Raw genomic sequence first — 27,506 nt, 5'->3', positions numbered from 1 at the left:
GTTTAGTTTAACATTCACACACTGGCACTGAGCAGTGCGCATCTCAGTAATATGCTCCCTCGCTTGTTTGTGTCAGTAAATATGCGCTCACTTACAGGAAGATGGCCTAATCCATACTCAGCTGTTAGCGGCTGATATGTTTGTTGTGTATTAAATATTTGGTCGGATTTCCTGCCGTGTTGTGATACGCGCAGCTCAAATCGATTGGTAGAGATTTAGCACCCGGGATGCGTCTGTGTTTGAATTCCAAAACCTGTACATAGTTGCATAGTGTTGAAGATCGGGCTGCCACATTTGTATGTCATTGCACTCCCACACACGCAAACACACAAACAGCGCAAAAAAAAAAAAAAGGCAATTTGAAGGATGACACAATGTGTTCTTTATAGCGTGCAGACGGAAATGAAGAAAGAGATAACCAGGCTGGTATTGTATGAACTGTAGCAGTGTGTACATTGCCTCTTTTCTTCCCCTCCCCGCATATAGACAGAGGTTTTTCACATGACACAAAAAATAAAAAACATTTGAAAGCACTCTATAGCATATTTATTTATGCTGCACACTAACTCCCCAAAATATAGGACAAATAGAATCCAAGAATAGATGGCATTTCATAGCCTAAGCTCATTCCTTTGATTCTTTTGAGGCTCTCTTGCTGCTAAATCCAATGAAAATGTGGTTTTAGTCTCCTTTTCCCTATTCTTTTTTTTTTTTTTTCAAAGGCATCATAGTAGGGAGGTTGTCTCCGAGCTTGGCCAGCAAGGTATGCAGTTGCATGGAATATTTACTGACAAATAGCTTTGACACTTCAAGGACTACACCTACACAGCCCCCGAAACGGCCGGGCTGACCTGCAGAAACGAACCGGAGTGGTCATTATTTCTTCACACTTTATAGACTGTGTTGGTTTCACATTCATTTAATACGCCACAGCTGGCGCTTGCATAGCAGTGCGGCTTCTTCAGATTTGAAGACTAATCTCAGACTTTAGGCAAAGTACAATAAAACGGTATTGGACGGATGAGCCGTGCCATACATCAAGTCCCCATCGTGTGAATGATGGAGCCCACTGTGTGCTGCAGGCCTGAGTGGGAGAGAGAGAGAGAGAGAGAGAGATAAGTGATCTGGGGTGAAAAGGTTATGACTGTGGCCAAAACAAATGTAGTAGGGAGTAGGAAACTTGAGAAAGAAAGGGAATATGGTGCATTCATCTGCTGGAAACGGACTCGTATTTTTCATGTCTGCTCTTAACTAGTGAAACAATGTAAATAGATATAAGCTGCATGCCGGAGCAGTATTCTGGTTTGCGGGTATGAATAAAAGGCAAAGAAAGTGACATATTTGGACTTGGGGTGGCTGTAGCTCAGGAGGTAGAGCAGGTGTCTATCCCTGAAAAAACACACTGATCCCCAAGTTGCTCTCCGATGCATCCATCAGAGAGCGACTGTTAGATAGAAAGCACTTAGATAAAAAGAGCATAGAAAAAAAGTGCTTGAATGGGTGTGAATGGGTGAATGATGCATGCTAAGTAAAACGCTCTGAGTGCTCAATTAGAGTAGAAAAGTGCTGTGTTAGATATTAGCTAACCTAACCACTACCATTTATTTGGATAGTAAGTTAAAAAAAAAAATAACAGGAGGCCAAGCTCGAGGTTGCAAAGATGTGGAGATTTTCATTGGGAGTGACCAGGTTGGAGAAGATTGATGGACAGAAATGAGCATGAGTCAGACGGACCACTCAGGTTGGGCGGCTTGTGGCTGAGGACATGTGGAGAGGAGGGACAGTGGATATATTGGGCAAAGGATTCTGAAGGTGGAGCTGCCAGGCAGGAGGAGAAGAGGAAGACCGCAGAGGAGATTTATGGATGTAGTGAAGGAGGACATGTGGGGGGTTGGTGTGACTGAGGAGGATGCTTTGGAATAGAGTGAGATGGAGGCAGTTGATCTGCTTTGACGACCCCTAAAGGGAGCAGCTGAAAGAAGATGAAGGAGAAGAAGGTGTTGTGTTGTGCGAAAAAAACAAAAAAAACCACTTTGTGAATGATTAAAAAAGATTTTGCACACTATCCTCTCAAGAGATCGGTTCTAGATCTCAGCATCACTCTTTTTTTTAAATGAATTCATTCAAAAAAAGGCAAATTAATTGTATAAAGTGATGTTTTTAACAAACTTTGTAAAAGTGCTGAGCTGGCACAATGCTGAAGCCTTCTTCTCTGCACCAAAACTGGCCGCTGGCAGACGAGCATTCGCTGGATTTAAAATCGGACTTAGCGGCCGCAAAAGTGGTCTTAGTCTGTTTTCAAGGTCTGACCACAGGTCCAGCAGGTGATTTTCAACTGTTGGCAACCGTGTGCACAGATCCTCCATCATTTTGTTCTTGCTGTCAGTGAGAGGCTGCACACTGTGCCCTGACAAGACAGAGAACATTCCTAAAGTCTCTAAAACAGTCTCGGCAACCTTGACAGAACGCTGTGTGCATGTCCCCACCCCTTCCTCCAACACAAAAACCACCCCAGAAAAGTAGCCAAAGAGCACCTGCCACATTCTCTGCCCAAAGACGTCAATAAATCTGGCCACTAATGTACCGCAAAATCTTTTTTCTCTGACTCCCTCGCTTCCTCTGCCTCCAATATTAATGAAAGCCAGCTGAATGCTGCCACAGGAAAAGACAGAAACACGTTCTTTCCACTAAGCTAACATGAAAAAAGGTGATAGCTTCTTCCTTAGCTCCCTGAGTGGAACTGGAAGCCAGCTCACTTGGCCGGCGAGGCTTTGCTGCAGAGCCACGGGTTCGCATTAGCCGAGCGATACGCAGGAATTGATGACTTTGAGAAAGGATATTGAAAGCCGCACAAATGAACCTCCCGGCAGCAGGAAAATAATTCTCAAGCTAAGTGATTAAAAGTTGCAAAGAAGAAAAATCATCTAATACCGCGAGTGAATAATAATGTGCGGAACCAGTATGGAAAATGTACTTTTCCATCACCAGCACTTCAACCCAGAAAAATAGGATAGAAAGGGTAGGTGGTGGTAGTGGTGATGGTGGTGGTGGGTGGGTTACGGCACGTGATGAAACCTTGGGGCTATTTTTAGAGAGCGCCTTTGCCTGCAACTCAGCAGTTGTAGCAATGAAAGAAACTCTCTATTCTGTATTCTTCTCCTAAAAGAAATTGTGATAATGAGGCTTCACCAGAGACCGCATGTGCATTAATATTTGATCATTCTGAACACACTGGCATCACACGCCGGGTCTCACAATACTGTACACAACATATGCAATCAAGGAAAATATCAAAATGTGAGACGCTGTTGAATATTTCTGTGTGTGTGTGAGAGACAGAGTGTGTGCTGAACTCCCAGCCCACCATCTCTTCGAGAACTAACATCAAATCATCAGGGTGTCTGTGTGGATCTGTGTGTGTGTCTTGATATACTTGGCCTATATCCTCTTGTGATAGTCACATGGCTTCTCTCAGACAGCAGCCATTTGTTACTGTCCTTTTAATCATGCTAATGCAACCCCGCTCTCCATCAGAGAAGCCGACCAAACTCTGGCACACATAAATTTGTGAGAACACACACTCGCATGCGTGCAGACATTAAAGGCGAAAAGAGAGAGAGAGAGAGAGAGAGAATGGAGCGCCCAGAGTCCCCAAAGGCGTATGAATATCTTAAGTGGAGAGTTCTATAACTCCGTATCTCCACATGCCCGTGGACACACTTTTTACATGCACCCGTACACGGTATTCGCGCAAATGGTCGCGCACATTGGCACGCGTAAACATAAGAAGAATACAAATCCGAGATGCTACAGTATTGAATCAAATTAAGTGGTAATTTCGTAGCACCGGAATGCTGCCGCTGTCTTTTCTCCGCTCCTTTTTCTCAAGTGCTCCACTTTATTAGTATTCTGCTGAGAATCTACTCCGCTTTCTTCTCCGACTCTCCTCCTCTCTCTCGCTCTCCTCCTGGGAGTTGAGCCCAGTGCATGTTAAGTGATATGGCTTCAGAGCCTCACCGGCTGGGTTTGTGGGTGCCACATAACTCGCATGTATCCAGGAATCCAGGAAGTGGGGAGAAGAGGGTGGGTGAGGATTGGCGGGGAGAGGGGTTCCCTTTTAGTAAATCCACCCACCCGTGGAAAAATGATCAATCTCATGAATTTGCCAATTGGGAGTCGTTGGCCGATGAGCGGAGACAGAGGCAGATAATGAGAGAAATGAGGGTTGGGTGTGGGGGCGGGGGGCGGGAGTGACTACAGGGACGACAACGAGGGAATATTGAAAGTTATTGAAGGGAAGAAGGGGAAAAAAAGGAGGGGAAATTGAGCAAGTGTAAGAGAACGGATTAGGGAAGACAAAAGAGCAGGTGAGCCTTGATAGACAGAGATGCTTTAAAAAAAATGGGAACATCAACGTCTGCTCAGTTGTGCAGAGGGAGGGAAGGTGGAAGGGGGAGAAAGAAGAGTGAAATGGGGCATGTTTTTTCTCCCCTTTCACGCTTTGCGTCCCCCTGTCTGAAAGCCAGCAGGCCGTTTTGGCGGCAGTGGAGCAAGGTACATGTTTGGGGTTCTTCTTGTCAAGCGTGAGCAGGTCCCAGTGAGGTAGTGACAAGAGAGCGGATGGGGCTACGGGGTGGTGGTGGTTGGGTAAGGCAACTGCAAAAAAAAAAAAAAAAAAAAAAGGGAAAAAGAAGTGCCTGTCCTAAATTTAAGGCCTGGTATAGCCTTAGGGTGATTCCTACACTACTAGACAGTGTGGTATGTAAATGTCACAGGAATCAACAGAGCGAGAGGCTGTCTTTCTCTGTTCGTTTGACAGGACATGACAGGTCATGGAAGGGGTGGGGGTACATTTCTCAGCTGTGCTGGTGTCAACATGAACAGTCTGAGTTTGACATACCTGAGTAGGGTCGCACCTAAAATGCGACTCGAGGAAAGTCTGTGAAAGTCACACTGAGCAGAAATTCTGAAATACTCAATGAAACCACTCAGTTCAGTGCTTATTTGCCTGTAAACATACGGTGGACTTCCAGCATGAAATACCACTTAAGGTCAGGATGATGCCAGTCTTCCTGGTCAGTGTGCTTTGGATCTTTTTCAGAATAAGGCCATTATTTAGTAAAATGCCATTTAGCCCATAAGCTAATGAGTGAGATCATGGTGGTTGTATCCACTTCTTTTGTTCAGTCTACGACTGTAGGAGATGCACGTTGTAATGTCAAAAGTATATGGACACTTTTCACATACTGAGTTACTCAGACGAAAAAAACATCTCTTCCCTCTCTGTCCTAAGCCCCTCCCTCCATATTATAAATCATGGATGTCATACCGTTTTTTAACATCAAGATGAGAGTTCCCGCCATCACGATATTGCATGCAAAAATAACGGCTATAATGAGAAGGGGTGTGCCTGTGAAACCATACAATCACTGGCTAACAACTTGTGACTGAAATATTAGCCAAAGACTATGCAGATAATTAATTTTCAAACATTGCATGACCAAGATTTAGAAAATAGACGTGAAGTTTTTATGCATTATCACCCAAAATGAACGAGTGAGCCTGAGTAGGAGCCATGTTTAAAGTGGTCAAGACAGAGAGACGTTTTTTCCTGTAGGGCTATTGCCACAGCTATCGCCATCTGATAGTTTGCACGTTTAAGGCACATTAGCTTTGGCTTCACTTTTTCCCCCTGGCATGGCTGTGGTCATTTTTGGCATAAACTGCCAGTGAAGGAAATTAACAGTGAATAAATTATCAGCATTAGTCCAAATGAATGTTGCGCTGGTATTCATTTAATCGTGTTTTTGAAAAATATCTTTTGTGATCAACAGAATGACCCACCATTAGAGGCTTTTTAAGAAACAAAAAAAAAAGAGCGTTGCTAAACAAAACAAAAGCAGAGCTTAACAATTAAAATTACACATCAGAGTTTTCCTCTGTATTACACAGAAAGGTTCGAAATGCGGATGGGGCGGGTTGGGTCTCTCTTGCATCCACCGCTCAAGTCCACTAACAGTGAACAAAGCTGACTATATTCAGCTGGAGTCAGAATAAGTGTGCAGCATGTGTGACCTTAAAGAAGGGAAGTTTGGAGAATCGCAGCGTAAGGAGTAGAGAGTGAATAATTCTTTAAAGTGTAGCCTGGGGCGCATTAGCATACTGCGCTAGCTGTTGCGGCGACACGTGGCAGTTTTTTTTTCCTTCGTTCTTTCTTTTTTTTTTTTTCCACGGCGCTTTTAGCACACCCCGTTTGTCAGAGGGAGGCATCATCCTTTATCGGCACATTTCATGTTTCCCAGAGGACTCTGTGAAGCGGGTGATATTATTGAGGAGCGCTGAGCCTTATTAAATTCCCAAGCATATTACCAGTCTCTCTCTCTCGCTCTGTCTGTGTGTCTCTCACTCTCGCATACACACTTGCATCTCTCACTCTTTCCCTACCAGTCTCTTAATTTGGCTGCACACTCCACTGTAACTCAACAGCCGCCCTCCTATTCCATTCTCAAGAGGAAACAAAGGAAGTAAATACATATTATTACTTTTTTCCCCCCTCGCTCATCAGGTATTAACACAGCATGCCCTTTCGTGGCTCCAGAACCTCATATGACTCACTTGCTTCCTCATTGTATATGCTATAGTGCAGCCTCATCTGCTCTGTCCTAGTCTTAGTGAATTCTTTTCATCGCAGGACAAAGACAATGCTAATCTTTCATCCAGTGAACTGGATAGAAAGCGAATTCTCTGTCAGCTTTGTGAGAATTAAGTTAGGAGTCATCAAAAGGTTTTTTTTTCTTCCTTTTCTGATCTATCTATGTGTATGGAAAGTGATAATTCCAGAGTACTATGAGTTTAATATCGCGGTACAACCACTGCAACTGTAACTTCTTTCTCTTCTGCATTCTCCATGATAACGCTTTTAATAGAGCTCAAATCGTATCTGGTCTCAACACATGACAGGAGAACATGTGATCTGTTGTGGTTATAATGGGGATGAAGCGAACATACGTCTTCATAGCCCGTGCACAGAGCTGAAACTTCCAGAGCTCTCTATTTCCTTATATATTATTTGCTTAGGCCAAGGGAATGCGTGTGACTGTGCGCCAGGCATATTTATCAAACAAGGCTTTTGCCATTTTTTATGACGCTGACACAGATGGTGATGCCTCTGTCTACCTTGCTGCAAGCGAAGCCTATTTACATATGACCTTGCGTTCAGCAATTGGTGAAACGGGGATTCGCAGAGTTTTATTTTGCTGAAATGATGTGCTTTTACCTCGGATGTGACAGCAGAATATGAATATGAAAATACGAAAGGAGCAGTTGAGTCAGCACGGGTCGTGATATTCATGAGGATTAGACATAATGTGTTTACTAGCTTGGCTGCTGATGTTACTGTATATTATGTCATTGGACTGGTTTAAGACTATTTACATTTACATATATGTGGCTCATTTCACATGTAGCACACATATTGTTCCCTACGTATGAATTAGAAGCTGTCACTTAATACTAGTACAGGTTCGACAAATGATGTGAAAATAGTAATTTAACCTCACTGGGGAAGAGTGCGTGTACTATCGCTATGTGCAAAAGTCTTGAGCAACCTCATCTCATTTCTCTGCTTTGTTTCCAAGGAGCCAGACTTTCCTACAATTGTTGCTTGTAGTAGTCTTGTAGCCCCAAGCGATAGTTTTTTGGTCTTTTAAAGTTTCTCTTTAGACATTGGCTGCTTTTTCACTCAATTTAAGTCCCGTGTACGTGACCATTTTCAGAAAATGTCTGTTAAACTAACTCACACTAACCTATGAATAATTCAAGCTTTAAAAGGGCACTTAACTCAAGGGATGAAGCAGTGTTGTGTCTACGTATGACTGCAGACAACTGACTGGTTTAAATTGTATCATTTAATTTGTGTATTTAGGCACCTTATTACTAACATCCCATTTCTTTAGTTGAATCTGTGAAGAAATCAAAGAATAATACAGTTTGACAGACATGAAATGGTACTTTTTGTACCGACAAAGGGGTTCCCAAAGAGATATTCGCTGAAAACTTGGCATATTTTGGCATGGTGTGCAGTCTGTCCTTAAGAAATGTGAGACAACTGGACAAGTGCATAGCAGACCTAAAAAACTACCTAAAGTAGATGAACATATCTGAAAGTTGTGTCCTTAAGAAACAGGAAAGACCAGACACAGGAGCTTAGAGATGCATCTGGCTCTTACATTAATCCATCTAATATTTACTAAAGCTTTCTCAGAAATGGTCTCAGTGACATGTGGCTCACGTGGCTGTCAAAGAAGCTGTGCTGGAATTATGAACATGGATACAATCAGATTTTGGTACATGTGGTTATGAACAGATGAAGCATTTGATTGGCGAAAACCATGGCACCATTTTTCAACACTGATCCCAAACACACTGCTAAAGCAGTAAAAGCATACCTGGATAGAAAAACATAAAACTACTATCAGTCGTGCATTGGCCTCCCCAGAACCAAGACCTCAGCATTATTGATCACACAGGGATCATCACAGTCATCATCACTTTAGATGTTGTTTATGGCATGTATCAAAGAATAAAGATGGTGGAAAAAATATTGACTTTTAAGCTGGTTAGAATAGCACAGACTCTGTTTTTGCCTCATATATTGTCTTTACATTTATGTATTTTTTTCAATAAATCACTCTTTTGTCCGATTTTACTAGCAAAAGACAAGGAAATGAAGGGCAGCTCAAGACATTTGCAAAGTTTTTTATGTGCACATGCAAGAGAGACGATAAACACCAACGTAAAGCATGGCTGAAGAAAAGGTAAGAATAAGAATACATGGCATACGGTCGATGAACCATAAAACAATACTTGGTCTGTGTCCCTCAAAGAAAATCAAGAGCGGGAGGGAGAGAGTCACACACTTTAAGAATTTCATCATTTTAGCAGAGTGTGTGTGTGTGTGAGACAGGGCTGTCGAGACTGCTTGATGGTATGAAAATTTGATGCAGAAAATATCCTGTTGGCGCTGCATTTTTAATGGAGACCACGCAGATGCAGGAATTATCTTCAGAATGCTCCCTCTGGCCCCCAGTACCACCTCATGCATAGCACCCAAACAATTCTGCACCTTCAGGACAGACTTGTATGGATTTGCTTCGGGTATTTCAATCATTCTTAGAGAAGTTCTATTTGTCCCCTAAAACATTGTCTCTGACGAGTGACAGCTCACAGGAATCATCGCAGAATCCACAAACGCTCCATCACTCGTCAGACGGCTGGTGTTTTGGTGTATATTTTTCTGTTCTCTATTCAGTTGTTGGAAAATGAGTCTGGCCTCTGGGGCTTTATTGCCCTAATCTGCAGTCCAGCCTGCACTTCTCCCACTGGTGATTGATATTTGGAGACATCGGTGGGACAAAAACAGTTTGAGTTCTGACGCTCATGAAAGACCCATCAGCTCTGTCGTCGATCAATGTGAATAAATATTTCCCACAACCCAGAAGCATTAGAATCAAGGACGGGGAAAAAAGACAGACAGAGGAAAGAGGAAAAATCAATTGGTCGAGAGCTTTGCTAAAAAGGGGGTGGGGAGGCATGGTGGTTGGGGAAAAGGGGGTTGAGGGGAAAAAAAAAGAAAAGAAGAGGCCTGTCAGGCTGGGTGAATAATGAAGCATGTTTTCAGTGCTTCAAAGGCAGAGGAGAAAAGGCATAGTGAAGTCATGTTATGGACTCTGTCATTTAATGTCACTTTATTTTTGGCTCATATGATACTCTATTAAAGTACAGAATGCTGAGGTGAACGCGGGGCTTTTGAACTCTCTGGCATTAATTTGCGGTTCTCAAGTGGCTCTTTAAGGTTCAATCAGTAATATTTGCACAAAGTATCAACAGGAGTTCTCAATAATTGCATATCAGTGTCAAGTTAGTACTCTGCTCCTGCTTTTTTTAGGGGCTTTCAAATCTAACTGGCTCTGTGTATTCACTGAAGTGCTCCCCACCTTTGTCCGTGACCAAATGCCCACTGAACTAGCCACTTATCTTTGCAACATTTGAAAGAGACGCTTTAGACTGTCAGTTGGACACCTGTTAAGTAAAAGCCCTTTAAATGGCTGGTTTAAGCAACATGAGCTATGCTATCAATAGTAGCTAAAAGGCTGTTTTTCCATGTCCTTAACTAAATGTCAGCTTCACATTTACATTTAACATTCATTCTATTCTCACTTACAACTGTTTCCTAATAAAAGTGGCAGAATTCAAACGTCAAAGTTTTCTGCAGTTACCTGAGCTTATGCTAGAGTTGCATTATATTAGAATGTATTTTTAAGATATTGCTAAGCTATTAGTTAGCATGGTGGTTAGCACTAATGCTACACGTCAAGAAGACTGGGTTCAAATGTAGTTTCAGAGGGTGGGACCTTTCTGTGTTCCCCCCGTATCTGTCTGAGTACTCCGGCTTTTTCCTACAGTCCAAAGACATGGAGTAAGGTTAATTGGTGATTCTAAATCTAAATTGCACACAGTGTAAATTTGAATACCTCACGATCCTTGACTTGATAAGAGCCTTGGATTGGATAGTTTGGAGTGCAGGTCAACACCAGCACCTTTGGTGTGTTCTTGGTATTTGTGTGTCACGTTGTCCTAGAGAGGCTGTGCCTGGTCTTCAACATTCACAAGGCTTTCTGCCAGAACGCTGAATTTTAATTATTTACCTTAGTGATTTTAATGTAAGTGTATGCAATGTGGCTTTCCACAGAAAGAGCTGAGAGGCTAAACTGTTTCTATCATGCAATATATGTGACCATTTACCCAGTTCAGCTGAAAAAACTGCCTTTGTCCTTCTGTAATGATAGCGTTTCTATCCCACATCCAACAATTTAGACAGTAGATGTTCACTAGTGGCTGCCCACCTGTCTGTACTTCATCTGCCTGTGAAATGATTGTCTTTCTTGCTATCTTTCTATCTCATGCACTCTCTTTATTTTGATAGGGGATCCATTTGGTTTAAATTGACTCATTTTGTCAGTGGGAATCGGAGCAGAGAATCTGAAGAGGGAGAAACAGCCAAGGCTGCTTTGATCCCTCTGACAGGCAGCGTGAAAAGTGCATTTCATAAAGGATGTTCGCCTGTGATGAGCCCGCCAGAGTGACAAATTGGGCCCCTGGTGCTTTAAATAATACACTATGTATGGCTCCAGCTGTGGCACTATGTTCTATATTGCTAAACTGGCCAGTTAAAAGGGGTGTGCTTTGCGAGTTGAAGGCAGGGCATCGGTAGTAATTTAAATCCAGAGCAAGTTTCACTTCCGCTCTGAGCCTTTTCTTGTTCACCACTGTGACTCGTCCAAATGTTAACGTGTCACATGCATTCACGTCTAGATTTGGAGATGCAGGGACGGAAAGCAACTTTTAAGCGATGACTAAGAAGAACCTTGTTGTCTCCCTGTGGCACTTATTGCTGAAAAGACATGTGGTGATGAAAGTTTAAAACGTGGTGTGCCACTGTTACAGACACTCCCCTCAGCTGGTGACGCAGAAGCACCGGATAGAAATGCCTGGATTGACGCTTTGCTTCTTCCTCCTGAATAATTTGCTCCAACATGCAAAACCTCTAGGGAGAAGACACGGGTACTGCACACGCAGCTTTCCAGCTGTGCGTGGGGTAATATATGTTACATTTCAAATGAGAAAAAAAGTCACAAAGAAAAATATCACACAGACATATGCTGTGCTGACGACAGGTGTCACTGTGCCTCATTCATCTTAACCAGTGATGTCAAACTCATTTTACATCGTGGGCCACATACAGCCCACTTTGATCTAAAATGGGCCAGAAACTCCCCTTCTCTGTTCGTCTAAAGAAGTCTAGTTACACATGGAATCCTTGAGATATCTTAATATAAGAAAAAGTAGTGCAGATTCAGTGTTTTCTACAAGATAACAAAATGTGCTGTACTTAATGAAAGAAATCTGTCAGCTCGACTCCTAAATTGTAAGAAATAAACCTGTAAAATTACAAAAAAAGTGTAGCCATGTGTGCAATGCATAGTGTGCAGTGGTTACTCAGTGTTATTTTATTTTTAAATGCATCACCTAATTACTCTGGTGTAGCATGAATGGGCAAGTGGGAGGTCTTTATCAGTAAAGATAAGGTGTTAAAAATTTTAAGAATACAGTTAAAAGTCCAAAATTTCCAATAATGCTGTTCAATGGGGCTCGATTGCTGTCTTTATTGGACCAATTGTGGCCTCCGGGCCATGTTTGGCATCTCTGATCAAAACTCTTTGTTTGCCTCTTGTATCATACAGATATTCACATGCAACAGATACAGACTGTCAACCAACCCCACCATCTCTCCTCTTCTCTGGATGCACTCCATAATGGAGGAATCATCAGTGAAAATCTGGAGGTGGTTTGACCCACAGTTGAGTCTCGAGTCAAAAGATAGATTGCGAATAAGGCAGGCGACAGCACGGTGCCTCACTGCAGAAGCAAATCCAATATATTGCTCCAGAAGGGAACAAACTGTGGCCTATCTGCGAGATAGTCTATAATCCAGGACACCTTGGCGTTATCGGGCTGTATCGCTGTGAGCTTCAGCCCGAGCAAGAGTAGCTGGAGAGTGTTTAAGGCACTCAAGAAATCAAAGCTCTCCATTCCCACTGAGCTCTTCTGTTGAAATAAGTGACTTTTTGTCAGTGCACAGTACATCTGGATATGTTTTGTACATATAAGCAGTATGCAGAAGTGGCTTATTAGGACCTTTTCACTGGATGTCTGCCATAGTCTGGGATGAGGCCTTAATGCTGTCACTGAGGCTTTCGCTTTCATTCTTGAACACTCAAACACTGCGGGAGGTTTTGCACAGCAGAGGCACCCTGGTCAGACTCAAGGATACATTAAAGAGGTGCTGGAGAACCTATTTGCTGACTGGCACATCCTTTTAGCACTTTCATCAGGGGCTGCACTCTGCACAGCCATTTGTTGCAGTTTGTTTTTTAACCTTCCCAGTAGGTGTTCTGCCTGTTCTGCGGGGGAAATTCTCCGAAATCTGTCTGATCGCTTATTTGGTTTCCCAGGTCATTAAAGTGTAAGACTATGTCTTGTAGCATTACTACATTCACATATCCTTAAAAATAAAAGTCGAACTAGAGGGAAAGGATAAGTAGCCAAAACGACATACAACGAGATCCCATGGGACACAGCAACAGGTGTCCCAACCAATCAGATCATTATCACATCATTTTCTAACCTTTGTTATAAAGTAGATTTTGAATCTGCTATTAGTTTAACGTGCACAGTATTCACCGCCCGCTCAGAATTGCACTCGCTAATAGGCTCGGCTTTCCAAAAAAAGGAAAAAAGAAAGAAAGCCAACTTTTAATCCTCCTTAAATCAGCAGAACCTGGTCAGCTCTGTTTCCCTTCAGAGTTTTTTAGGTAGAACACAGAAGTCCATCATGTTTTCAGGACCTGCTGAAACACCGAAAACAAATCCCTCTGGGAAACACTGGCCCCAGATAATTTGCCTTTCCTGCCCCGGAGTGGAGCTCACTTTGCCTGTTTATGAGCCTACATGGTGAAAAACTGAAAGCCTGTCCCTTTAGGTCAGCATAATTACACCCTCCACATTTCCACCACTAGCTTTCCATTAAGGTGGTGACTCACCATGCCCGGCTCACTCTGGCCCAGAATGTGCTAGCAGCTGAGAGCTAATTACCACACACAGGATGACAAGAATGGTAGATAGTAGGTGTTATTTGGCTGACTCACAAGCTAACTAGCTCGCCTGCTGCTGCTAACTACTTATTACAAGTGGAGCCTTTGTTTTAGACATTTCGTGCGGAGATTACTTATCTGGGTTTTTTTTTTTCTTTCGGTCTTTTGTTATTTAAAATAGGGTCGTTTATTTTTTTAAATAAAGATGACGCAATGCATGAACACAATCTGAGATATGTGGGTCACACGGAATCTTTCTAGCAAACGGGATGAATAATTCTGACGTGCACGCGTCCTCGCCACATGGTAAGATATTGTACTTTCTCTTAAAGAACGTGCGCTGAACATGAAATGTGTTCTTTTTAAACCGTATCAGAGAACTATATCGATTTTTTTTTTCTCAAATGTCCCCATCTTCTGAGCAACAGCCTGCTTATAGTGTGTAGCTCTTTCTCCATGTGGACCTACAGTACGTCCATGAAATCCTATGACTTAGATGTTTTTTTTAATAGTACAGTCACTAAAAAAAAGCACAAATCACAGAGTTTTCTTTTTTCTTCTTCTTTTTTTTATTTTAGGGAGGATTTAATTGAAATTGTATTTTGACAAATAACCATTTAATGGTGTAAAACAGGCTATTGTGTGAGTGTGTCTGGGAGTGTGCGATAAGAGTAACAGTGGAGGGGAAGCAATGACACTTCTTTTTCTAAAGACTGGAGAGAGAGAGAGAGAAGGGGCGGCTGGGATGGAGTGTGTGTGTGAGAGAGAGAGAGAGAGAGAGGGGGGATAATTTATAGGAATAGTAAGGAAAAAAAACTGAAGGAAAACACACATTTTTAACTTATTTAAACCCTCGCTAACACTCTCGCAGCTGCCTAGTGAGCTCTTGCCATTTTGTACACCGATGTGCGTTCTTGTGTCCGCCCTGTTAGGTGACGTAGCACGCTAGTCTTCTCATTTTAGTTATAACCCGAAACACTTCTGTGAAGTTTGCTACGGCGGGAAAGAAACCGCCAGCGCCTGTGTGAGCGCGCTGCCGAGTTGTTGTTTTATCGGTGGCTAGCATGTGCTGCATGTGTTCACCATAGCAGAGCGGCTAATTCTAATCCTCACACGGGGCTTCCAGAGTGTTCTGTGTGAGCTCAGAGTAGCATGCTGGGCAAAATGGTGGTAATACTTTATTATATATCGTAATTGGGTGTTTTTCAAGCGGAAACAAACTGCGCGTAAGAATGTGTTGAGTCGCAGCTTGTAAAGGTGATTATAACTGCTGCACTGCTAATATGAAGCCCGATGAGAAAATCGCCTTTTTGTAAGATTCTGGGTGTGCTGGGCGTAGCTTGGAAGCGTTTTTGAGTTGTTTCAGTAGACTTCAGTGTGTGTGTGTGTGTGTGTGTGTGTGTGTAAATGGCAGGAAGCCAGCATCATCAGTCTTATTAGGAGCGTGGATGAGTCACTCGCCTCCTCTCCTCGCCACATCATCTTGCAGTCGCTCTCCTTATAGATAGTTGGGTCAGAAGTGCACAGATGACACAGTTTGTTGTGTCTACATTTATGTATGTGGCTTTTACCTGAGAGAGAGAGTGAATATGCTCCCAGCCAAACATGACAACCACCTGCTGTACAAAGAGCCTGCGCTCGTATGCGCACTTGCACACAAGTCTGCGTGATCGCAAGATGAATGAGGGAGCGTGACAGGCTGGGACGCTTTATTTATGGGGGTCTTTGGCTTTGAGTGCTGAGTGTTCAAATGGACCGAGAGAGGCAGAGACCCAGGGAGGGAGAACATGTGCAGAGGGTAGGGGGAGAGCGCGAGGCTGCATTTGATAATTGGCTGAGAGATCGTCACCAGAATGAAATTATGCTAGTTAATCTCTCCTGAATTAATTACCTCAGGAGCAAGCCACAGTACATTCATTATTGCGGAAAGAGTATTGACCCTGCTGAAAGAGAAAAGCAGTCCATATCATACCCATAATGCCTACTTGCGGCGTTATTGTAGTGCTTGTTAGCGTATAGACTGCAGGCTGCAAACATGAAATGGAAATGAAAGCGGTGATATCTTCTACCTGCCTATACGGTGACCCAGAAAAAAGATCCTCCCATAAGTTCTCGATGGCTTTGTGTGCATATCTTTTCAAATGTTTACGACACTGTTAACCGCAGAGGTTAGGTATCTAGGGAAATGAGGAAAAGGGAGGCCACAGCTCACTGCGAAACCTGATCAGAGCTTTATGCTCATGTCTGAATGTTTTCTCTCCCCTCTTACTGTCAGGTTTTCCTCCAGCTTGTCTTGCACCTCTCAAGGCAAGGTTTTGGTGGTGGTGAGGCAGAGGGTGATCCAGAATATTCCTTTAGTTGCTCTTCCCAGGTAGTAAATACTTCAAGAGGCACAGGGAGCTGCAGAATACACCTGCTGCCACATTCAACAGCTTTCCTCCAACCGGCCTACGAGCAGCACGGCTAAGGCAGAAAGATGTCGGTTATGAAGAAAAAGGCCACATGTGGGTCAAGTAGGCTCAGGAAGAGTGCCTGATTTGCATAAAAGTACTAATAACACTACTAATAACACTAATAGTCATTTGTAGAATGGTAATTACAGGATGGGAAATTTGTTATTTTATGCTCTTTCGATCCAAGCGGCCTCCCACTTGCAGGATTTTAACTGGGGGGTTAGATGCCACTGAGAGGGGTGAGAAAAAAAAACAAAAAGAAGTATCCGCTGTTGATGTTAATGCAGTCAATTAATGCCGCTGCCGCCGGCGGCGCACACCACGTCTCGGGTTCTCAAAGGTCATTACTCCCCAGGACTTCCCTTTTTGTTCTCGTTTTCCCCTGCGCCGCTGCTTATCTTCCATCCCTCCTTAATTGTCTGGCAAACATCTCAGCAAGAGAAAGACAAATATCGCTTTTTCCTGTGGATATTGTTCTGTCTGAACTCGCCGTCGCCGCGTTAATAATTTAGCACCTATTCCTTTTTCTCGCCGCGCCTCTCTCCCAGGAACATTTCCTCCCTCACCTTATTTTCTCCTTTTAGACCCTTCTCCCTCTTTCTTCTCTTTCTTTTTTTCTTTCCTTCTTTTTTTGCTCTCCATTTCCTCTCTTTTACCCCCTAACCTCCTTCTCTAACCCACCTTTGGTTGGATTATATCTGCAGCTAGGGCTGTCTACCCATCTGCCTTTGATGCTGAGGACCTCTCAGCTTCAAGGCAGTGCCACAGGGGCCCTGCAAAAAAAAAAAGTGAGACCGCCAAACACGGAGAGACTCGCTCTGTGCCATAATTAGTCGGCAAGTTTTCAGCTAATTAAACGGGACCCTATTAGAGGCGCGAACGAGTAGAAAGAGGGAAACAAGAAAGACGACTGCTGAGCAACTGTGGGGGGAACGCTAGCACTCTTTGGTGTTGTTGTTTTTTTTAATGCTTGATCCCTAACTCGGGCTCATTTGTTCCACTTTTTCTTGTCTCCTCGTACCCCTTCACACTTGTCCCCCCTTCTTTTTTTTGCATTTTTCCTCACAGACACCAGAGCGTTTCCAAAAGCTGCTCCAACGACACCCGGCAACGTACGTCGTCACTGTGCGCCGTGATTGCAAAAATAGAAAAGTCGATACAGGGAGGGCCTTTCACCAGGGCTGCAGGGCAATCACATGTCCGTTTCTAGGCTAGACTCTGCTCTCACACACAGACACCTTCTTCAAGGCCCTGAAATCTTTCTCTTATCTCTTGTCTTAATCGAGAAATTGAAATCATGTGGACGGGCGTAAATGGCATTTGGGAGGTCATAGCCTTCCTTTTTTGCCTTCTTAATAAAGGAGAGTGAGACAGAAGCACATTAGGTTGAGTTAGAAGAGAGGTGAGTGGCGCCTTGCATCTGGCTGCACACAGGACCTCATTGTTTAGAGGAATAATCCGAAGCTTGAAACGGGCTAAATTAAGGCTTTGGATTGATGAGTTAATGTGCGCTTGCTAGAACAGACATGGAGTGGCATACCAGGAACTATTTACACTAGACCACATATTCTGTTTTATTCTTCTGGCCTTTCTTTATCCTCCTGCGATCTCCCCCCCTTTCCTGTCTTTGCTAATGTCCTCAATTCTTCCTCATCTCCCCCTTGTCTCCCCTACTCTCTTCTCCTCTGAACTGCTCTCTTTGGCAGTATGTTTGGCCTGTGACGGCCCAGAGGCAGCCATGCTGTCTTCTCCAGTCAGTCTGCTGTTTTTCCTTCTCCCATGCCCCGACCCTGCTATACTCAGCACACACACAAACACACACTCTCTATCACTCTCCTTTATTCTCTTTCTGCCTGTCCTTCGCTCTCTACATCATCCCTGTCTGCGTCTTCTCCCTCATGCCCTTCGCCTCCTTTTTCCGCTCCGACCCCTATCTGCTATCCAGCCAAGTGCAATGTCTGTCAAAGACACAGAGTAGACACACATACAAAGAGAAAAAGAAGAAAAAAATGCGTGCAGGCGCATCATCTCTATTTTATTTCCTCATTTTCCCTCCATCCCTTGCTTTGGCTTTTTGCGTTGAATCTGCTGGCCAGAAATGAGAAAGCCTCAGACATTGTTGCAGAAAAAAAAGTGACCATCACATGAACTCGCTGACACGCTGTAGTGAAAACACGCAATACGCTACTCTGACATAAACAAAACAGAACAAATTTTAATCTGTAAAGTGTGTGCAAATGCCCGGACAGTCTGGCGCTCTGTTTTTTTTCTCTTTTTTTCTTTTTTTTTTTACTACCACTGCAACATCTTAGCAAGCGCTAAAGACACCGCATCAAATCGCTACTGTACCCAAGCAGCGTAGGCTCTTTGAAATACCCAAAGTGTAAGCTAGTCAGCTGATAGGGGTGGCTGACTAAAGAAAAGCCGCAGCTCGACGATTGGTGCAGCCACTGGCCCACTTTCAGCCTGCTTCTTTTTTCCCTGCACAGCTGAAGGAGGTCTTCTTTTTATACCCCTTAAAAATGTGCGCGCAGCATGGGGCACTGACATCTCAGAGCGTCGCTTGTACTGAGGCATCTCGGCACTTTTGTTCCTCTTCTGGCTCTTGTCAATCCCCGAGTCATTATCGGCACTCCTCCCTTCATCCTTCAGAAGCCTCCTTTTGAGCGAATGTAAGTCGTGGCCATTATTAGCAGACCAGCCTCCACTCGGCTGAAAGTTCTTGTCTTCCAGCCATGTAGAGAGTGGGCATCCACACTAGTTTTCTAGCTCTGGATCCCCATATAAAAAAGCAACAACAATAAAATAAAAGGTCTGAGCCCTAGGGATGTGACCCAGGATGGAGAGGCCTCCTTGTTTGGCTCTCAGTGTCGCAGTAGGCTTTTTTAACACGCCAGATCTGACCCACTTGCATTGTGTCGTATAGTGGTCAGCAAGCGTGGGTGCGGAGGACGTTTGCGAATATTGTAGCAAAAAGCCAGCGACTCTGCTGTGTGGGCTCAAGGGCTTTTCCTTTGAAGATATTCTATACGACCTCATTTCTGAATTGGCTCTTGAAAGGGCCCCGTGTGTGTGTATGGAAAGCAGCACAGCGCGTCCTCTCCATTGAAACAAACTGGCAATAATTACACTATTTTATTTTTCAGCTTTCATTGTTCAGATTTACATCCTTAAGATTTCGAGTGAGTAGGAATCGAGCGGCCCAGCGTGGGCTCATAAGTGGGAAAATGAAGGAATAATGTTTCTTTCTCTTCTCGGTAAGATAAACAATCAACGTGATGCTAGATTTCATTTAGCACGGCCTCAGCCAGCAGGTGGAGGAACTACTCTCAGCTGAACCCGGCTCCGGCGCACTTATTTGTCCAAAGCTAAAGGACAGATGGATTTAAATGGTTTCATATTGATGGTCCAACCTCTGGGGGAGGTCACGCTCGTGAAGGGAGAAAGAGAGAAGAAGAAGGGAAAAAAAAGTATTTTTGCTTTGATGTAGCAGCCCAATTCATTAGCTCAGTCGGAAATGTCTTCATTTTTAGCAAGCCTGCAGAGTCAATGGACCATAGCTAGAAAATCAGCCTCCTTACAGTGTGCACAACACACTGAGCACTGGCTAACTACCTCAGCATCTCACTGCGCAGGGCGGCAGAGACGGTGCTGCTGAAGGTTGACTGCTTACCCACGAGAGCTGGAGGTAGCGAGTGGTCTTCCCTGCCCTGCTGTTTTTTTGTTTTTTTTGTGGAGTAGTTTGCCTGAATGTGAGTGAGGTGAGAATCCAGTTGGATGAGCATTCAGGAGCAGGGCCACGAAACGGGCCCCGAGAGAGCTGCTGTGCATTGTGGGTAGCTTAATGGCTCAATCCTATGTGTAAATGAGCGAGACAATCAGTACTTGGTGTCCACTTATCTCCTTGATAGCTGTGAGGCAGGGAAAAGGAAGGAAGGGAGGGAGGAAGAAAACACGGTGCCGATCTGAAGCAAAGGTTATCATTTGCATCACACATCAGCCGCCATTAACTGTGATTGCGCTCGCATCTATTTCACTTATTTTCCACGCCATTCTTCTAATTTCTTTAGCTGTTTACAAGTCATTAGGCGCGAATACTTGTATTGTGAGCCCTCAGACATGGAAAAATAACCCAAAGATTTGTTTTATTTGGTTATTTGAGTTTCTTATTGCCGAGCGGTGCTTACGCCCCTGAGGCTTTGTCTATATATTGACTAGCATTACACAGTTGACGCTGACATGAAAACAGACCGCAAACAGATCTTTAACAAAGATAAGCTTCCGAGAGCGTAGGAATGGCACTCTTGAAGTCCTATCAGATGCTTTGCTGTGAGGCAAATTTCATAGTGGAACAAGTGATTTGTTTGATGAGGCGAAAACCAAATCAGCAGGACTTTAGAAGACCCTCATTTCTGTGTTATCTGTCTCCCCTTTCTTTGCTGTCCTTGTCTCGGCTGCATTCTGTCCTCAGTCATGTGTCTGCTCTGCATAAAACTTTTTTGTGCCGCTGTCAGCGTGTCTTTTAGTTACAGTTTGAAGGCTGCTCAAGGTTTCTCTTGCAGTACATATAATATCTATATATATATATATAAAATGCGTGACATAAAGGCATAACGATTGATTTCAAATTTTTTTTGTCTTTTACAGGAGAAAAAGAGCATTAAAAGTAAGCCATGGTCCAAACTCTTTTATTTTTCATTTCTGTTGTTGTTTTTCTTAAAGGTAAAGGCATGCTTGGCTTGGTTTGCACTCACCAACGCTTTTGCTTGATTTTTGGGTTTCCATACTTTCCATCAGGTCATGAATAAAAAGACATTAACACAGCATCTCTATAACACCGGCACTTGTGTTACCTTTGGCACTGTGTAGCGTCTAAGCATTCGGGATCCTCCTTTTCTTCCTTCCTTACGGTTTTGGTCTCATATTGAACCAATTCATTAGCTCTGCTTTGCATTTGGGTTAATATACTTCACAGAGTCTGACAGTAGCTATTGACAGAAGGATATCTGTCCAACCTGTTGTCCTGATTTAGCACTGTAAGCACATAATTTGCTTTCTACAATAATGCAGTAGACGTGGTTAATCTGAGGCCAGCGCCCTGCTAGGCAATTTGTTAAGACTCCTATTACGGAATTTAAGAGGATATCAGAGTGCTTGAGCCACGCAAAGCTATTAAGCTACTTAGATCAGAGCATGATTGCCGTCTGCCAATCACCAAAATAAGAAAACAGGCTCTTGTCGGTGCTCTCTTCTCCCAAAAATCCTCAGCTGCACGATTATTAGAGACACACACAAGCACACTCCCACACAGAGCAGGCTTAATTTTGTATCTTTAAACACACCGAAAGTGTAAACTGACCTCTTCTCTTCTATCTTCATCACTGGTCCCCTCTCCTCCCTTCCCCTCTCCTCCCTTCCCCTCTCAGCACAAGCGCGTTTTGAAGCATGACATTATTTCAACTCTGATTCACGCCACAGTTTTTTTTTTTTTGTTGTTTGGGGCTGTTGTCGTACCAGTGGAGTCTTCTCTGTTTTTTTTTGGTTTTACTTTTTTCTGTCATGTGGTATGGGTTCTGCATGAAAACGAGAACAACCTCTCTCCGTAAAAGCCTTATTGGACTCACTAGGGATGAAAAATTGGAACTCAGATTAGCTGTGGAAGTGGGTGCCTGGCAACCATCGTGACCAGTTTCTATTGTTTTCTACCTTCTTCATTAACATTCAGATGCGTTGATGACCTCATTAGGGAAAAGTTACAGATTCACGCATCGAATGAAGGAATTCATGACAGCCCAATCATGTAACACATACCACAAACAAACACTTAGTGGTAGGAGAGTGTGTCATTACCATCGTTAGTTTTATCATTAAATAGCCCACTTTAGCAAAACAAGCAGCGTCACTTACTTTTGGTTTTCTCTTCTGCTTCTTCTAGACTCCCGGCCCTTGCCTGACGTAGCCATGACTGGCAAGTGCACGCGGGAATGTGACGAGTATGGCCACTCGGACTCCTGCTGGATGCCTGTGCGCACGTCGCCCGAGCGACGGCCATCCAAGTCAACCACCACCCCCCAACAACCAAAGCTTTCTACTTTCATGAGCGGCAACGGCAGCGGCAGCAGCAGCGCCGAGCAGCCCGGCAGCCAAGAGACCCTCGCCATGGCCGCCATGGCCAACGGAGACCCCACCGCTGCTCACATGATGGGTGACCGCAATCGCAACCTGCTCAACAAGAAGATGGCCTCCTCCTCCTCCTCCTATGAGGCCTTCGGCTCGCCTCCCTATGGCTCGCCAGGAGCCGGGGAGGAGGTGCTGGGCCACCCCACCGAGGAGATCCCCCTTGCACCTACCGGGGAGTACAAGCCCACAACATGTGGTACTCTGACGCGACGGGAGGTGTATCTGTGAGCTGGAAGAGCTCCTCGTGTGTCACAACGTGTGGCATTCAAACACAACAATAAGCATAGCTGCTTACCCACCACCATTACAGCTTTAGAAGCTTTTAGCCACACTTTCTCCAAAGACTTTTTTGCGACAGCTTCTTAATGAAAAATCCCTGTGGATATATAAACATAGTCACCATTTTTTTAAAGTGCTAATTCTGGCCATTAACTGGACGAAAGGAGGAGGAGGAAGAACTGCTGAGGGCACTGATTCAACTCTCTCTGAGGTTGTTCTACTGGCGAGTCGGGCTCTTAGGACACAGTCTGCTGCCTGACAGTCAGTCTGTACAGTAATCAGCTCATTTTACATATACAGTGCATGCATGCATTAACCCCTGTTCTCATTAAGGGCCCCATTCCCTGAAGTTGACGCTATACAAAAGAGCCCACGTCGTTTTTTTCTGTTTGTGTTTTTTCTAGAAACAAAGCTGTACATGTAAACTATTTTGACTTTACAGTGTGTCTGGATATGCCCTTTTTTTTAAAATTTCAAAGAACAGTGTCTGGACATGATGTTTTGTGGCTGAAGTAATATACTGGACAAATTCATGGTCTCATGGTGTAACACGGACCACGGATTCTGTCATCTTTACTGTTTGTGATAAACGTTGCAGACCAAAAGTCAACCGCTTTCGAATCTTATAAGGAGGGGAAAGACTAAGCTTTAAATACTCGTTCCTCTCCCGATGTGGGAATTCGTGGATGGAAATGGGAGCCAATGCAGTTTGCTGCAGTAACCCCCATGGTTTGACTACAACCCTACTGATAGACTGACAAACTTTCAGTGACTGACTCTAAACTACCAGTGTGCACGCTCTCTACAGGAGTCACTCGTTGTACATAAACATCAGCTCATAGCAACAGCGCTAACCGCTCTCATTCCCTTTTGTCTCGCTACCTTTCCTCAGTCTCTCGTTCTTTGTCTTTGATTGGCGAGATTGAGACCCGAACCTTCCTAATAAATGCAAGATCTTACAGCCATCGTCTACAACCGCATTGGCTAGAGCAGCATGTGTGTCCACAATTGTACATTTCGGATCACCTTAGTGGGATGCTAGTATTTATACCAAGTTGTGATACTTACCCTGTTTTTCTCAAACACACACATGCAGACACACACATACAGAAAAGGCAGATTCATTTAACTGAGGCCGCTGGCGCTGCTATACTGACTCATTGAAAATCCTGGGTAAGCACAGTGTGTGGCATGAGATTAAAATTGTCAAGGTTCAATGGAAACTGTATGTGTGTACGGGCCAGATATGCAGTATATAGTGTGTTTGTATAGGCCACTGTAGATGTACACCAATAATAGGCTGGGGGGAGGGGGGAAGCATACACATGGCCTAGTTGGTCCTAAAAACAGCTGCAAGTACAGCTTTTTCTAAAAACTGTTATTTTCTTTTTTGTTGTTGTTGTTGTTGTTGTGTGATAGGACTGAGCAATAAATATCATAATGCACATGTGACCAACAAGCATCAACTTCTCTTTCTCTTCTTCTCAAGCCTTCGAGGTGACATTAACCCACAAGTGGCTGTCTAAGACCTGTTCTACCAGTAGTACATGCCGCTTCCCTTAGTACACAGCAAAGGCTCTTTGGGCATGAATGTAAGAATCAGCTCAATGGAGAACAATCAAAACGCAACTTCTGAATGAGCAGATTCCTGAAGGGTTTTGGATTACAGGCTGAAAAATTTGGTGTTACAGTTAAAACCAAAAGCTTCGTAAGTAATACGAAGCATTCCCTTTTTTCTTTTTCTTTTATAACACGCAGACACAAAACAGAGAGAACTTTGCTGTAAGTACACGAAGAACTATTCTTTTTTTTAAAAATGAAGGTTTGAGTTTGAACGATAAGAATGTGATGTCTCAACAAAACATCCATTACACCCACAGAGCTGATGCTTTATGACCAGTTAAACAGACACATAACAATGTTGAGATGTTGTGCCTCCCTGTCTCCAGTGACTTTTTTTTTTTCTTTGCAGCTACAGAGGTGCAAAATCTCATGACTGTAATAAAGCAAAAGATGCAATGGAACTTTTTGTATGTTAGCAAAACCCCTTTGGTTTGACCGGAGATGCTTTTTCTTGCATTTCCGGTAATCTATAGTCTGTAAGTACTACTCGTTGTTTGAAAGAAAGTGCTCCTATACTTATCAACTGTATACATAAATACTTACTTTTTACTGCACGTTTAATGGGAACTTACTTCACTTACTGAGAAGGAAGAAGAAAAAAAACTGTAAAACAAAATGTACAAAAAAAATGTTATCCCTGTAAACACAGAAATTCATCGTCTTTGCTTTTGTTATACCTAAAAACACGAGTTACGTAGGACAACTTAGTACATCGATTTGGACTATGCTGTGGATTTATTTTACCCCCTCCATGCATTTTTCATGCTTAATTTTCATTATTGTTTCACCTCGTGCTACAACAAAAACCCATATCTTTCATATGTTTTCTTTTTCATCAACTTTTTACCTGAAGCTTTTGATTGCTTTTTTTAAAAAATACTCCTTTTTTATTTGATTTTTTTAAACTCACAGATATTGTTTCACAATAACAGTCAAAAGCCGTGAAAATGATCATCAGTATACTATGTGTTTTTTCTTTACCTGGTGCCACTTTGTATATTTAGAGTGAAAAAAAAAGAAAAAAAAGGGAAAAAAAAAGAAACATACAAAAAAAAAAAAACTAGAGTGAATGCAAATATGCAATTGTGCCTTTTTATACCAATCGGTATGATTAAATGTTGGTTTGGAATGGTGCATAAACAATTACGTTGACATGCAACACAAAAATAGATGGGGTGGCATTTAAGGACTGAAATACATTTGCATATCTTAGATGAAATCCCATGATGTCAAAGGCTTGTTGAAGGACGACCAGTCAAATGTCAGTGAGCCTGTAGGTCTAATAGTCAAACGGCTATTGCTCTTTGGGTTCAATTACCTTGTTGAAATATCCATTCCTAGCTTAGTGCATTACCGAATGAGTGCGGGTACATTCAAAAGTTGCTTGTTGGTAGAAATAATAACGATATAATGGATTTTTTTGTCGTGTTCCACTCATGTACATGTGTGACATCCGAGGTCAAGTAACCTTCTTTGTGCATGAAACAAGCTCTAGGACTGATTTTAGAAGCTTAGCAGGATAGAGAGCAGGAAAAAGAAATTAAAAAAAAATGCTTGGAGACATTTGACTGCTCAGAGTTGAGGGAGCCTAGAGATAAAAATGCTAATGTGACGGTTTACTAGGAATGGAAGTGTGGAGGGAAAAAGCTGCAAGGTAGAGTGGCTGACAGAACACACACCTCAGGATGTGCCATGCAACACAACACTCGTACAGAAAGATTTACAGTGTATGCATATCAGCAGATGATGAAACCCTGTCCTACAACTAAGCACGGTACAGGGTTCGCTATGGTGTTGCAAGGTGATGCCTTGCATTTCGAGATCAGATAAAATGAAAACAAAGTCTCTGTAGAGCAAGTGTCTGAAAAAGAAGCAGAAATGAAAGCAGAAGCACAGTCAACACCATATAATCTTTGAGTGGTGATAGACTGTTTTTATTTGGGGTAGTGGTACAAAAATCTGGACAATAGCAGGTGGGATTTATGTTGAAATTCTCTTTGTTGCTACCTGAGGTATGTGTTCAGTCTGTGCTCTGTTCTATACGTATAGCATTCACAATGTGTAATGAGATTTGTAATATTAACCATTACTATTTGTCCTGCGACTTGGATGTTGATATAGAAATCAAGGAACAAATTTATCATCGTTTAATATGAGTCACTATGCACGCAGCTTAGCTGAACATGGCAAAGTGTATTGAACGCAAGTCCACTTCTATTTATGAGATATTTTACATAATTTAATTTGCTTTTGTACAGGTTTGTGTAAATAAATTGCTTGTCATTTTTGTCTCTGCAGAAATTAAAATATAACATGGTAAAACAACACCTGTCTTTGAAGAGTTTTTAATTCCATTTTTTTTAATGTGTATGTTTAAAAAAATTACAAAACTTTGATCATTTAATTGCTAATTCTACAATTACTATTTTTTGTCCAATGCTAGATGAATTGTAACCTTGTAAAGGTAGCTATTGCTAATGTGTTAGCAAACTGTTGCACATAACAGTGGCAGTGTCTAATAATCTGTCTATACTAAATATCTTACAGTTTTGTTTTGCTTTTCTAAACTTACATTTTTAGTCTTGACCATGAGGTAAGCAAATTACTTATCACAACTTATCTTTATATAAAACAAAATGTTTATTTATGTATTTATTGTGGCTGAAAAATGAAATTAGTCGACACGACATCCAAAACATTAACATGACTAACTCCACAGAGATCAAGTTCATTGCAGAATAAGGTAATGATTCTTTGTTAGTTTGACTCTGTTTGCAACACTTACATTACACATTTGATCCAGTTGTAACAAAATTCATGCAGCTTAAATTTATGAGAACATTTTAAATGGATTACAAAATAGTTTTGAGGATTGCTCTATTAAATATTCTAAACACGATCTTGTAAATTTGCATCCTCCAAAGAAGAATAACATTAATTTGTCAAATTGAGTTTGGAAGCTTTGTCTGTTATTCTTTTCCATATGGTATTAAAAATGCGATTTAAAAAAAAGGAAATATAATAAGCTTTGCAACTCTTCTTATTATAATTACACTTTCTATGTTTGATCAATTCGTAATTAATTATACTTTGCTTTATAAAGAACTTTTAAAAGTTCACGTGACTGAATAGGATAAAATTAACATCTTTTCACATCTTTGAAATTGAGCATTTTCACATTGATATTTTTTCTGCACAATAATGTCAGGTCCCTTTTCATTTTTCACAGGTAAAATATTGCTGAATTTCCAGCCATGAG

At 42.6% G+C, this 27,506-nt stretch overlaps 1 protein-coding gene across 5 annotated transcripts in view; it reads left to right on the top strand.

Annotated features, from left to right (window-relative positions):
* The window catches only part of pcdh7b (protocadherin 7b), a 117,232-nt gene extending 90,660 nt beyond the window's left edge, over positions 1–26,572 (top strand). For 2 of the 5 annotated variants that reach the window (XM_026162155.2, XM_080290863.1), the window contains 2 exons: positions 20,813–20,831; positions 22,101–26,572. In XM_026162155.2, coding sequence (XP_026017940.2) covers positions 20,813–20,829 — 17 coding nt within the window. In that variant the 3' untranslated portion in view covers positions 20,830–20,831; positions 22,101–26,572. The remainder of the gene's footprint in view (positions 1–20,812; positions 20,832–22,100) is intronic. The other 3 variants (XM_080290859.1, XM_080290851.1, XM_080290878.1) reach the window with 2 other exon arrangements.
* The last annotated feature ends 934 nt before the right edge of the window (positions 26,573–27,506 follow it).

This window comes from Astatotilapia calliptera, chromosome 3 (assembly GCF_964374335.1).
Source record: "Astatotilapia calliptera chromosome 3, fAstCal68.1, whole genome shotgun sequence".
NCBI classification, from domain to species: domain Eukaryota; kingdom Metazoa; phylum Chordata; class Actinopteri; order Cichliformes; family Cichlidae; genus Astatotilapia; species Astatotilapia calliptera.
Note: the sequence above shows the minus strand (reverse complement) of the source record. Positions and strands in the feature narration are given on the sequence as shown.